The sequence below is a fragment of the Notechis scutatus genome, chromosome 1 (assembly GCF_049901735.1).
Source record: "Notechis scutatus isolate UNSWTSFEM ecotype Mainland chromosome 1, rNotScu1.2, whole genome shotgun sequence".
Classification (NCBI taxonomy): domain Eukaryota; kingdom Metazoa; phylum Chordata; class Lepidosauria; order Squamata; family Elapidae; genus Notechis; species Notechis scutatus.
The window spans coordinates 210387024-210399264 of NC_142009.1; the positions used below are offsets into that span (position 1 = coordinate 210387024).

The 12241-nt window shown below is 40.2% G+C and overlaps 1 protein-coding gene across 3 annotated transcripts in view; it reads right to left on the reverse strand.

Annotated features, from left to right (window-relative positions):
* Positions 1 to 12241, reverse strand: part of ACMSD (aminocarboxymuconate semialdehyde decarboxylase) — a 31229-nt gene that overhangs the window by 11173 nt on the left and 7815 nt on the right. The window contains exons 3-4 of one of the 3 annotated variants that reach the window (XM_026665388.2): positions 2786 to 2882; positions 244 to 293 (exon numbers count right to left, since the gene is read on the reverse strand). The exons of 1 other annotated variant lie outside the window; for it this stretch is intronic. In XM_026665388.2, coding sequence (XP_026521173.2) covers positions 244 to 293; positions 2786 to 2882 — 147 coding nt within the window. The remainder of the gene's footprint in view (positions 1 to 243; positions 294 to 2785; positions 2883 to 12241) is intronic. One more of the 3 variants, XM_087950119.1, reaches the window with a different exon arrangement.

Sequence of the window (12241 nt, forward strand, 5' to 3'; positions counted from 1 at the left end):
GCTGCCATACATTTTCCAAGAACATGGAGTGGATTTTTATCAATTTATTGAAGATATTGAGCACTGTATTTCTTTTCAAGTATCAGAAGAGACTTGGGAGGGGGAATGTCAAATCGATATTTGGAAGAGTGGGCTGCAATGGCAGAGGAAATACTTAATTACAAAAGCCATTGCCTCTCTTTCTGCAAATGTAGCTTTTGACTGCTGCAGGACAAATGAAAATAATTGTTTCCATTGACTTACCCAGTAGCTAAACATGACAGGAACCGTTGAAAGTACCTGAACGGACACTCCTATGGAGCAGAAAAGGCATATGTGATTTTAAATATTGAACGGATTTATCCATTAGCAATGAGAGTGCTTATAAATGCTGAATCAGCACATGTGGCTTTTCATTACAGTTTTATCCATGTATGGTGACAGGAATTGCTTCCAAAGTCATCTTGTCAATGGTAGACATTAAGTTATTATTCATTTCTGACAACTGATTGCCATCAATTGTATAACTTATAAAATCTCTTTGACCAAGGTGGCTTAGAAAACAATGGACCCCGTTCACTATTTATCCATACATTTTTGAAGGGTGTGTGTGAAAATCTGTAGAGCCTCCACAACCATCTCTTCAGGGCATTAAGGAATTTGGTAGAGTTAGGTGAAACTCACAGTATGCTATTGAATGTTAGTTTTGGAGGAGGTTGATAGATCCCTAAAGATCCCTAATGCCATTCTTCACAGAGTAAGTACTGATAGCGTCTATGTAAGAGTCTTGGAGTCCTCAGCAAAGACCCTGAATAGATATTATACTTGTTATTAAAGACAAAATAATAGTTCCAAAATAAAAAAAAACATGAAACATTTAATCATTCCAATCACTACAAAATTAGGGGAAAAGCCTAAGCAGAGAATATTACAGTGCGGACAGAAAAGTCACAGTAAATTGATCAGATGTTGATCAACCCAAATTAACCCAAAGGAATGCAAATTCAGTACCATTAGGAAGTCTAAATTAAACCGTGGTTTAATAAATGAACCAGTATAAAATGCAAGAAGGGCTGTATACTTCAAATGTAATTTTTAAAGAAGTACTATCAATATGAACAATGTTTGAGGAAAAGAAGATAACATTTAAGGGGGAAAGGAACATTCAGATATCTTAGTGAGTCAATGCAATTAGTTTACTAAATAAATCAATTCATCACTGCTAAAACATTCCCAATTGTTACAACTCATGAAACTTTCAAATAATACATCCACCAACCTTTTATACACAAATAGAGAAAGCAATATATTATGTAAACTAATTTATATTTTGTTGCTGGCTCTAATCTTTCTTTTTTTAAAAAAAACAAAACAACTTTTATTGGTTTTTAAAGACAAACAAAAACAAACAAAACATAAAAACATCCAACTTTCTTTCATAAGTGTATAAGCAGTGTGTCGGTTGGTTTACAAATTTTTTGTGCATCCATTTCATAGTCTCAATTACAGTTACATTGCATAATAACTCATATTATCAATCAAAAATTGAATACCCTAGTATCACTATTAAACAATCATTTGACTATAATTTTGTTCATTCATACTTTGCGAGATAACTATAATTTACTTAGTTTATTTTATAACAATTCATATAATCCTCCCAAATCTATCCTAAAAACATTTTATAGATATAACAAAAAAAAAGAAATACATCTTTATATATTCATTATTTTCTAAAATTCTAGATATTCTATTATTGTATTTTATTATCTAACCATTGATAGAAAAGGTCCCAAATTTTATAAAATTGTTTATCCTCTTGTTCTCTAATTTCAAATGTCAATCTACTCATTTCAGCACATTCCAATATTTGCTGGCTCTAATCTTTCTTGATGCCACAGGATATCCTGTCACTTGTTGGGGCATCTTGTAATCCAAATCAGCCAACAAAAGGTATAGACTTCACTTCTAGAATCCCATAGGTGCCAATGCAGCAAAGAATATAAATTAATTGAGTTCTGGGAATTTTATCCAATTGTAGTTCAGAACATTATGAATTTGATCTTCAATCTTATTCCTCCATCAATACAGAGATGCTCCTAAATCAGGACCCTTGAAACTGCCCATTTAAATATGCTGAAGCAATTGATTGAAGATGTTGCTCAGGAAAGGTTTCAAAAATTGGTTGGACCAATTGAGGATCTGTCTATGCTAGCCTTGTTGGCAGGAGACCTGCCTTGGAAGGCCATCTGCTGGGATATGAGGGTTCTTCTTTGGTTGGCCATTGTGAGAACAGACAGCTAGACTAGATGAGTCAGGGGTCTGATCCAGGAGAGCATGTCATCTGTTCTTATACTCAATAAATCCTTCCCCTCCCTCCAACTTTTTTCTTGTTCTTTCTGAGAACAAAAGTGCAGTCAGTCTTCCAACTATCCATATCTAGGAACTACTGTAGCTACCCACATGATCTATCTTGGTCAGGATTCATCCTCAGTTTATTGTCCCTCTCCCGCCATCCATCCTATCACTGGAGACTGGTTCAGAACATGGACAGGCCTTAACGGAGTAATAGAGCTGAGTGTTATCAATGCACAGATAATACGTATAAGAGGATTCCTGAGTATCCGCCCCAGCAGACATGATGCTTTAAAAAAAAAAAGATTCTTCTCACGATGTTGCAGATCATTTTGTTGATAAGGGTTAATAAGGTTTAATTGATTTGACATAAAGACATTTTAAAGGTTAATTATAAATGTTTCATTAAAACTGCTGATACATAAATTTTACACATTCAAGGTGAGGGTACCTGATTTGTCCATCTGTTTAATCCGAACTTCTGGATCCCAACAGTTGTCTTGGATAACTCTGAAAACTTTTCCATCTTTCATCATTTTGGCTTCCCCCTGCAATATACATTTATATATTGTACTGTATGCTATGTTAGAACTTTTTTCATTTACTTCAGAAGTATATATTTCATAAATTGTCTTAAAGCACCTAAAGACTTTTGTTGACCTTCTCTTAAAAGTAATGGGAACTCTTACAATATAGTTTTCTCCCGTAACACTGAGCTAATATTAGATACCTGCCTGGTACTGTATCTCATATAAGAAATCTACCATAAAGCTACAGTAATATTATCCTAATGTGTATGGTCTTCTCCCATGTGACCACAAATTTTTGAAACTATATAATAACATGAGCTAATTTCATGTAATTTATTTATTTTATTTATTTATTTATTTATTTGATTTGCCAATTGTTTACAAGATAATAAGTATAAGTGTATACATAGTTGTGAATACATGAAATGGGTACATATAAGAAAGATAAAAGAAGAATAAGAGAAACAATAGGACAGGGACGGTAGGCACGTTGGTGCACTTATGCACGCCCCCTACAGACCTCTTAGGAAAGGGGTGAGGTCAATAGTAGACAGTCTAAGGTTAAAGTTTTTGGGGTTTGGGAAGAAACTACAGAGTCGGGTAGAGTATTCCAGACATTGACCACTCTATTGCTGAAGTCGTATTTCCTGCAATCAAGTTTGGTGCGGTTAACTTTGAGTTTGTATCTATTGTGTGCTCTTGTGTTGTTATGGTTGAAGCTGAAGTATTCATTGACAGGTAGGACATTGCAATGTATGATTTTATATACCATGCTTAAATCAGACCGAAGACGGCGTAATTCAAGGTTTTCTAGTTCTAGAATTTCAAGTCTGGTGGCATAAGGTATTCTACAACGAGTAGAGGAGTGGAGAACTCTTCGTGTGAAATATTTCTGGACTTTCTCAATTGTGCTAATATCAGATACGTAGTGTGGGTTCCAGACTGATGAACTGTATTCGAGTATTGGTCTAGCAAATGTTTTGTATGCTCTGGTTAGTAGTGTGATATTACCAGAGAAAAAGCTACGTAGGATTAGGTTAACAACTCTTAATGCCTTTTTGGCTATGTAGTTGCAGTGGGCTCTAGCACTTAGATCATTAGAGGTGAGTATTCCAAGGTCCTTTACAGAGCTTGGGTCATCAACAAGATCTTGACTATTCAGCTTGTATTTTATTTTCTGATTTTTTTGCCAATATGTAAGACAGAGCATTTATTTGTTGAGATTTGAAGTTGCCATTTGTTTGACCATTCTCATACATAGTCAAGATCTTTTTGTAGGGTAGCAGTATTGTCTGTGGTATTGAACAGCTTTACATCATCAGCGAAAAGAACGCAATTGCTCTTAATATGATCACAGAGGTCATTTATGTAGAGTATGAAGAGAGTTGGTCCTAGAACACTGCCTTGGGGGACACCACTATTGACAGGTACAGAGTTTGATAGGACGCTCCCAATTTTGACCATTTGTTGTATGTTTGCCAGGAATGCTTCTATCCAGTTATTCAGTTGTCCAGAGATACCATAGGATTTTATTTTTAGGAGTAGTTTGTCGTGTACCACTGAATCAAAGGCTTTACAGAAGTCTATGTAGATTGCGTCTATTGCTTTGCCCTGGTCGAGTTGTGTCGTCCATATGTTTTTGCAGTGTAAGAGTTGCAGATTACAGGATAGTTTTTTTCTGAAACCAAATTGTTTATTGGAGAGTAGGTTGTTTGTCTCTAAGTGGAGGATGATGGATTGGTTAATAATTGATTCCATGACTTTACAGGTGACGCAGCATAAGGAGATTGGTCTGTAATTTTCAACTAGGCTTGGGTCTCCCTTTTTGAAGATGGGGATGACTGTGGCTTGTGACCATAGGTTAGGCAAGGAGCTGGTCCTGAAAGATTTTTCAAAGATTATGCTTAGAGGTTTGGCTATGGCAGTGGATAGCTTTTTTAAGAAGTAGGCACATATTCCATCAGGTCCAATAGATAGAGATGGTTTTAGATTGCGTAGTGCTTTTTCAACATTGTCTTCTGTAAAATCGATATGTATTAGATCATTGTTGTTATCTGTGGTACGGCTAGGAAATACTGGGCATGATCCATTGCTGTTTACAAATACTGAGCTGAAGAATGTGTTAAAGATGTTGGCTTTAGTGGTGTTGTTGTTGCAGTCTTTACCATCAGGTCCTATCAAGGGTGGGATAGACCTTGAGTCTTTTAGTTTGTTGTTTACAAAATTGTAAAAAGCACGGGTGGAATTGGTGCTTAGAAGGTTTTCCTCTTGTTTAATGTGATAATTGATGCATTCGGTCTTTATCTGGTGGCATAAATTTTTGTATCGGCTTTTGAAATTGGCAACGTGACCAGATTTGTTTTTCCGCCAGAGTGATCTCTTTTTGGATTGAAGTTTCCTTATTGTTATGGGTAATCTGCTTTTTTGTTTTGTTTTGGGAGTTGTTGTTGGTACATATAGTTTGATGACTCTTTTGACTTCAAGTAAAAATATGTTGTAATGGTCTTCAACAGTATTGCATCCAGTGAATAGAGATTGCCAATCAAGGGATGAGAGATCGTTGTCTATAACAGTGATCCCCAACCTTTTTGACGCCGCGTGCCCGGTACCGGCATCAACTGGCGCCACCATCTTTTTGACGAAACAGTGCTTCCGGTGACTTCACCGAAGCACTTTTTCGTCAAAAAGATGGCGGCGCTAGCGCCCGGTGAGCTTTTTGGGTAGAAATGGCTTTCTACCTGGAAAAGCTCACCAGAATGGGCGCCATCTTTTGATGAAAAGTGCTTCCAGTGAGCTTTCTACCCGAAAAGCTCACCGGAAGCACTTTTTACCAAAAAGATGGCGGCGCCCAGCAACCAGCGGCCCGGTGGTTGGGGACCCCTGGTCTATAAGATCATAGTTGCCTTTTTGAAGTTACAATTGGGGATTACATCATTGTGGTGATTTTTGTGTGGGCGTATGTTGAGACAAAAGTCAATCATATTGTGGTCACTGCTGGAAAAGGGTTCTTTAGTTTGTATTCCGTAAATTAAATTCAAACTATTGCAGAAGATGAGATCGAGGCAGTTGTTTAGTCTAGTGTTGTTGGTTACTAGTTGTTCCAGTCCCAGTTTTGTAATAGCATTGTAGAAGGTTGTGTGTATGATTTCAGTTGTACATTCATTTAGGGTCCAGTCAATATGAGGTAGATTGAAATCAGCAAGAAAGATAAAAGGGTATGGGCAGGATGCAGCCCATGTTAGTAATGTATTTAGCTTGGTTACATGTTCGATGTCATAATCAGGTGCTCTGTAACATAGTAAGAATCGAATTGTGATATTTAAGGATAGTTCACAGATGATGGTCTCAGGAAGAGCAAGCTCCTGGGTAACTTGGATATGTAATGGTTAAGGTAGTGACCCTAGAATTAAACACAATTGGACAGGGAAACCTTTAATGTGTGTGTGTGTGTGTGTGTGTGTATGCACAGTATGCATGTACGTATATGTAGAATAAAATAGTAATAATACCAGGAAATAATAGAATGGAAGACAAAGAATTGGAGAAGATCACAAAGTATTCAGATATGAAAATCAAAATTGATTAATCATTGATCAAGATTATGGCATAAACCAGCTGTAGTCCCAGTGGTTATCAGCATACTGAATGCCATACCACAAAATCTTGAATGGCACTTAGAAAATCTGTGCATTCAGATCAGTCAATTACTAAAGACTGCATTACTCAGATCCACAAATATACTACATCAATACATTATGACAACCTAGGAAAGAACTTGATGCATATGAAGGTCAATGGCACTCCTTTTAATAATTTGTCACTCCTTTTAATAGTTCACTGTCTTTGGAAAGAGCTGGCAGCTGTAATTTCACGTTTTTGTGCATATAATAATATTTGTTGATAAGAAAGACAAAAAGGTCTGGATAGTGAATGTTGCAGCATCTGAAGACAGCAGAACAAAAGAGAAAGAACTGGAGAAAATCACCAAATACAAAGATCTGCAGAGAGTAGAATGACAAGGCAAAATTAAGTAAAGATAGTATTAGTAGTATTCCCAGAACATTTGGAGCACCATTTGAATATAATTGGCATTGACAAAATCACCACCAGTCAATTACAAAAGGCAGTTTTGCTTAGAGCAGCTTACATTCTGCTATACCTTATCTACCTATCCCAGATCCTTGGAAATAGAACAACTGTGGTTAAAAACAGCAAAGGTAGTACTAGTAGTAATAGGTGCCTTAGGTGCAATCCCACAACAGCTGGAGCACCACTTGAACACCATCACCACAAATTCACCATCAATCGATTGCAAAAGGCAGCTTTATTCAGAACAGCTTTCATCCTGCAACAACATCTACGATACCATCAAACATCCATATTGCCTATCCCATGTCCTTGGGAAGGTGGACAAAAATGCCAAATCCTGTCTGAACATCTGGTTGACTGTGTGACAAAGCATAGTAATAATGATAAATCTGGCTGTGTGATTTTGTAGGGAAAAAAAACTGGTTTGGGAAAAGTTAGCTAACATGGGAAGATTATGCAATTTCACTGTAGCCCTTCACACCAGAATATCAACGATTCAGTTGATTAGCGCCCATTTATAAAAAGGTTGTGGGGTTTTAGAATAATTAAAATGAAGTTTTCCCATTACTGTTAAGGAAAAATCACTTGCTTTACTTTTTATTGCTTTGAATTAAATTCAAAAATGAAGCATGCTAAATAATAAAGCAAGTTTCACTATATTAGAAACAGAATCACTTATGACTAAAAATTCTTAAGGGAATTAAACATATTTTTAGCTAGGGATAAAAAGAGAACAAAGTTGGTCCTTGGTAAAATGAACTCAATGAATAGGGAAGTTGTAGCATCGACCAAGCTGGACTACCTGCAGGTATTGGAGTTTGGAGACACTACAGGCTATGCCTGTAGGTAGTTCCTGTTGATGATTGTGGGATAGGGAAGTGAGCCAGATGAACATCACTACAGCAGTTCCAGGCCACACAGGAGATACTGTCAACCTGCCCAGAGTCTAGTGGTTTGTAAGGGGTGTGCATAAGTGCACCAACATGCTTACCGTCCCTATCCTAATGACCCCTTTTATTTGTATCCATTTCATGTCATCATGATCATGTTCTAATTATACCTGTTATCTAATACATGCTTGACAAATAAATATAAATATAATGAAAGTATACAGTATTTAATTTGGCAGGGTAGGGAGTGACATTTCTTTTAAAAGTCCAGTTCCAGCCTCATTCTGTGCCTATAGTTAGCCTTTGGACCTTAGAGGCACACCCTGAAAATCAAAAATAGTAGCTTTTATGTAAGCCTGAATTTATTCCTTAGGTTAAAAAAATAATAACTTGCAAAGGAAATTCTTCAGCTGCATCGTCTTCTGAATAGGACAGTTGGACTAAGAGATCCGAATGCACATGTGTACACTTATATTTTGATACATAAGATTCTTAAATATTCTTAATCCTAAAGCTAGATTTAACACTGCATGTATTATGGGTTTATATATTTTTCATAACTAGTACCTTTTAGAATCTCAAAATCATCCTTCCCATTCCCTAACTGTGACTTCAAATTCTGTCATATTTTAAGAAAATAGTTCCAAATATCACAGGCAATAATTACGCAGCCATTATCTAATTTCTCTGGTAAAAAACTATTGGAGAATTGATTTTCCAAAGTGCAAGCAGAGCAAATTTTAACCATATATTTCTACAGGCTATGAATAATGGATGTGAGCTTTCTGTTGACTGTTACATAACAATAGATGAGAAAGTATTTAGGGGGAAAGGATATTCAAACTGACTCGGTTGTATAAAAATAGATCTTTGGGATTCATTTTTGTTCAACTCAATGAGAATATTTTTGATATGTGCAATAATCTATGTCAGTGGTTCCCAAAGTGGGTGGTACCGCCCCTGGGGGCAGTGGGATGCCTTTTGGGGGCAGTAAGAGGCAAGGGGGCCGGCAGGGGAGTGCTAAGACGTGGCAGGGGGCGTTCGAGGTGCCAGCCCCGCAGGCTCACGGACTGCCGGCCACGCAGCCCATTGACTGTTTCATCGCTTCGTAGCTGGCACCTCGAATGCGGAACCCGTGCGCGGTGAGCCTTGCCAAGCCTGGGGGGAGGAGAGGTGGGAAGTGGTGGAAAGAGGGCGCCTTAAGCTTGCAGGCTGCCCTCTCCAGTGGAAGTGGCGGAGATGCGCCAGAAGGCCTGAAAGCAAAACCCTTCCAAGGCGCGCGGTGAAAGAGGTTGGTGGTCCAGCGTTAGGGCCCCCTTCCCTGAAGAACAAGGGAGTGCGCAGCTCCCGCCCGGCCTCCGCCTGTCCAGCCAGCCGGGCTTGCGCGCAGGATGTGCGTGGGTGCAGCTGCGGCTCTCCAAGGCGCGTGGCTTGGTTCGGTTAGGCTCTATGTGGCCGTCCCGGACCTAGAACCTAGCCTCGCTCTGCAGCCTGGTTCTTCCGACTGAGCCCTGCGCTTGCTTGCTTGCTTAGTTTCCAAGCGATCGTTCCCTCCGCCTCCGCTGGTCTGGGCTGCTTTCACACGCCTTCCTCCTCCCGGGCGGAGCATAAAGATGGGCGGAACGCTTCACTGAAGTTGGGAGTCTCTGAGCGTGTGCAAAGTACCTCCCCTTGCTTGGCTCGATGGAAGTGGACCTTGGGTTGAAGCAAAGAAGGTGAGGTCGGCTGCATCGCTGCCCCGGGGAGGTTGGCATTGCAAAATTGGATGCCAAAGGGGGCTGGAGAAGGGGCAGAGGGGCAGCTGCAGAGGGCTGCAGAAGGGGCAGCTGCATTAAGGAGCAGGAAGTTCTTAGCCATGGTTTATTCATTGACTAAGCCGGAATCAAACAGCATGCTAAACTCTAAACCAGAATGGCTGGGTTGATATATTCAGCCTGTGTTTCTCAACCTTGGCAACTTGTGTGGACTTCAATTCCCACTCTGGCTTTGCTCTACTTTCCCAAAGTGCCACCGCTGTCACATTCTTTCTGTCTGTCCGTCCATCCATCCATCCATCCATCTATCCATCCAAAAGGTCTGCTTGTCTCTCTGCCTGCCTTTCTGTCTACCTACCTACCTACCTACCTACCTATCTACCAATATAGATCTATCTATCTATCTATCTATCTATCTATCTATCTACCTATCTATCTATCTATCTATCTATCCATCCATCCATCCATCCATCCATCCATCCATCCATCCATCCATCCATCCATCCATCCATCCATCCATCCAAAATGTCTGTCTGCCTGCCTGCTTTCCTGCCTACCTACCTACCTGCCTGCCTGCCTGTCTTTCTGTTTACCTACCTACCTATCTACCAATCTACTTACCTACCTATCTATACATACATTCATCCAAAAGGTCTGCCTGCCTGCCTATCTACCTATCTATCTACCAATCTATCTACCTACCTACCTACCTACCTGTCTCTCTCTCCATCCATCCATCCATCTATCCATGTTCGAAGCGCCAGCCCCACAGGCACATTGGGAAAGTAGAGCAAAGCCAGTCTGGGAGAGGGAGGGGGACACAGAGAGAGAGACCTGATGCATCTGATTGAAATGAGGCCTAGTTTAGACTGAGGCCCTTTTCCACATTGAAACATTTTTGGCTTCTATTGAAGGTTTTGTGGACAAAACATGGTCAAGACTATCAGGAAGCTCTCACATTTTGTTGAGGCTTTAAACAGGATCCATTGGACCAGATCTCCACCCTAAAAATTACTTTTGCCCAATGTATTACAGTGCCAATTCTGAAGAAGGCAAAACCAAAATGTACAAGGAGAACACACACACACACACACTCACACACTCCCTTCTAACCCTGCTGGAGCAGGTGATTGGACGAGAATAGATATCTCATTATCTTTCTCTTCCCTCCCCTCCCTCCCTCCCTCCTTCTTTATTTCTTTTTCTTTCTGTCCCTTCCTCCCATCCCCCCTTTTTCTTTGTCCCTTTTTCTTTCTTTCCGTTTTCTCTTTCTTTTCTTCCTTCTCTCTCTCTCTCTCTCTTTACTTTCTCTTTCCCTCTCTCAGGCTCACCCCATTGACTTGACTTGCTTGGGCAGGTCCCTCCAATGCAGTGGGCTCAATGGGTGGACCTGTGGGGCCGACACCTAGAACGCAGCAGTGTCGGCATGTTTGAACAGTAGAGCAAAGCCAGAGGTTGGTAATTTTTGCTGCAAAGAATCACAAAAGCTTCTGGGTTGTGCACAAGAAGGGACACACATGTCAATGCAATTCAGCAACATAAAATAATGAGGTACAAATAAAACAAATCAACAAGAATCGGCAAAGTATCTCTGATTAGATTTTATTCACTGCTTGAATGTAATCAGAGATGCTTTGCTGATTCTTGTGCAATGACCTTCTCCAGCAGGGTTAGAAGGGAGTGTGTCACGTGTATGTGTGCATGGCTGTCAAAACTCCAAAAACGGGTCAAGTATCTCGGGAGGCCAGTCATAAATTAGAACACTTGCTAAACAACCGGCCATTAAGTGAGGACCACTTGTATTTGGTTTGCCAGCCACCTGGCCACGCCCACCCAGTCACATGACCACCAAATCACACCTACCCCGTCATGTGACCAGCAAGCCATGCCCATCCAGCAAGCCACGCCAGCCAGTCACGTGACCGGCAAGCCACGCCCACCCAGTCACGTGACCAGCAAGCCACACCCTCAAATTAGGCCATGCCTATAGAAATTTGAATCCCACCCCTGGGTGGGGGGCACCGAGGATGAGTTTGTAGCACCAAGGGGGCGGTGGACTGAAAAAGTTTGGGAACCACTGATCTATGTGGTTATTTTTCAGGCAGGCTGTTAAGGTTATTTTTCAGGCAGGCTGTTAAATTATAGTGCTGAAGGCAATGCTAAGAGAATTGTAATTGTTCCAAGGATTCTCTTAGCCAGGGGTGTCAAACTCAAGTCGTCACGGCAGTGTCATGTGATGTATCGGGACTTTTCTCCCCTTTGCTAAACTGGGTGTGGGTGTGGACAGCACATGATGCATCCGAGAGTTTGACAGCCCTATCTTAAGCCTTCATACATAAATGCCAGCTGTAGCAAGATAAATAATAGTCTTTCTAATGCTTAAAAGAGCTATACTGTGAGCTTTCTTGATGAGCATATGGTAGCAGAACCAGAATACGCCTAAACAAATTGCTTGGATCCATATAGCACAGACAGGGCTCTATAGTTTTCAAAATGATTTTATATGTCTGTTAATTTTTGATTGGGAGCTGCCCAGCATCAGTTGAAAGATGGGTGGCTAGATAAATGGTTTTAAAAAATACATTTCTGGGATCCAGAAATGGATGGAACCGTTCTGCTTTCTATTTAAAGCTAGATTTCTGGC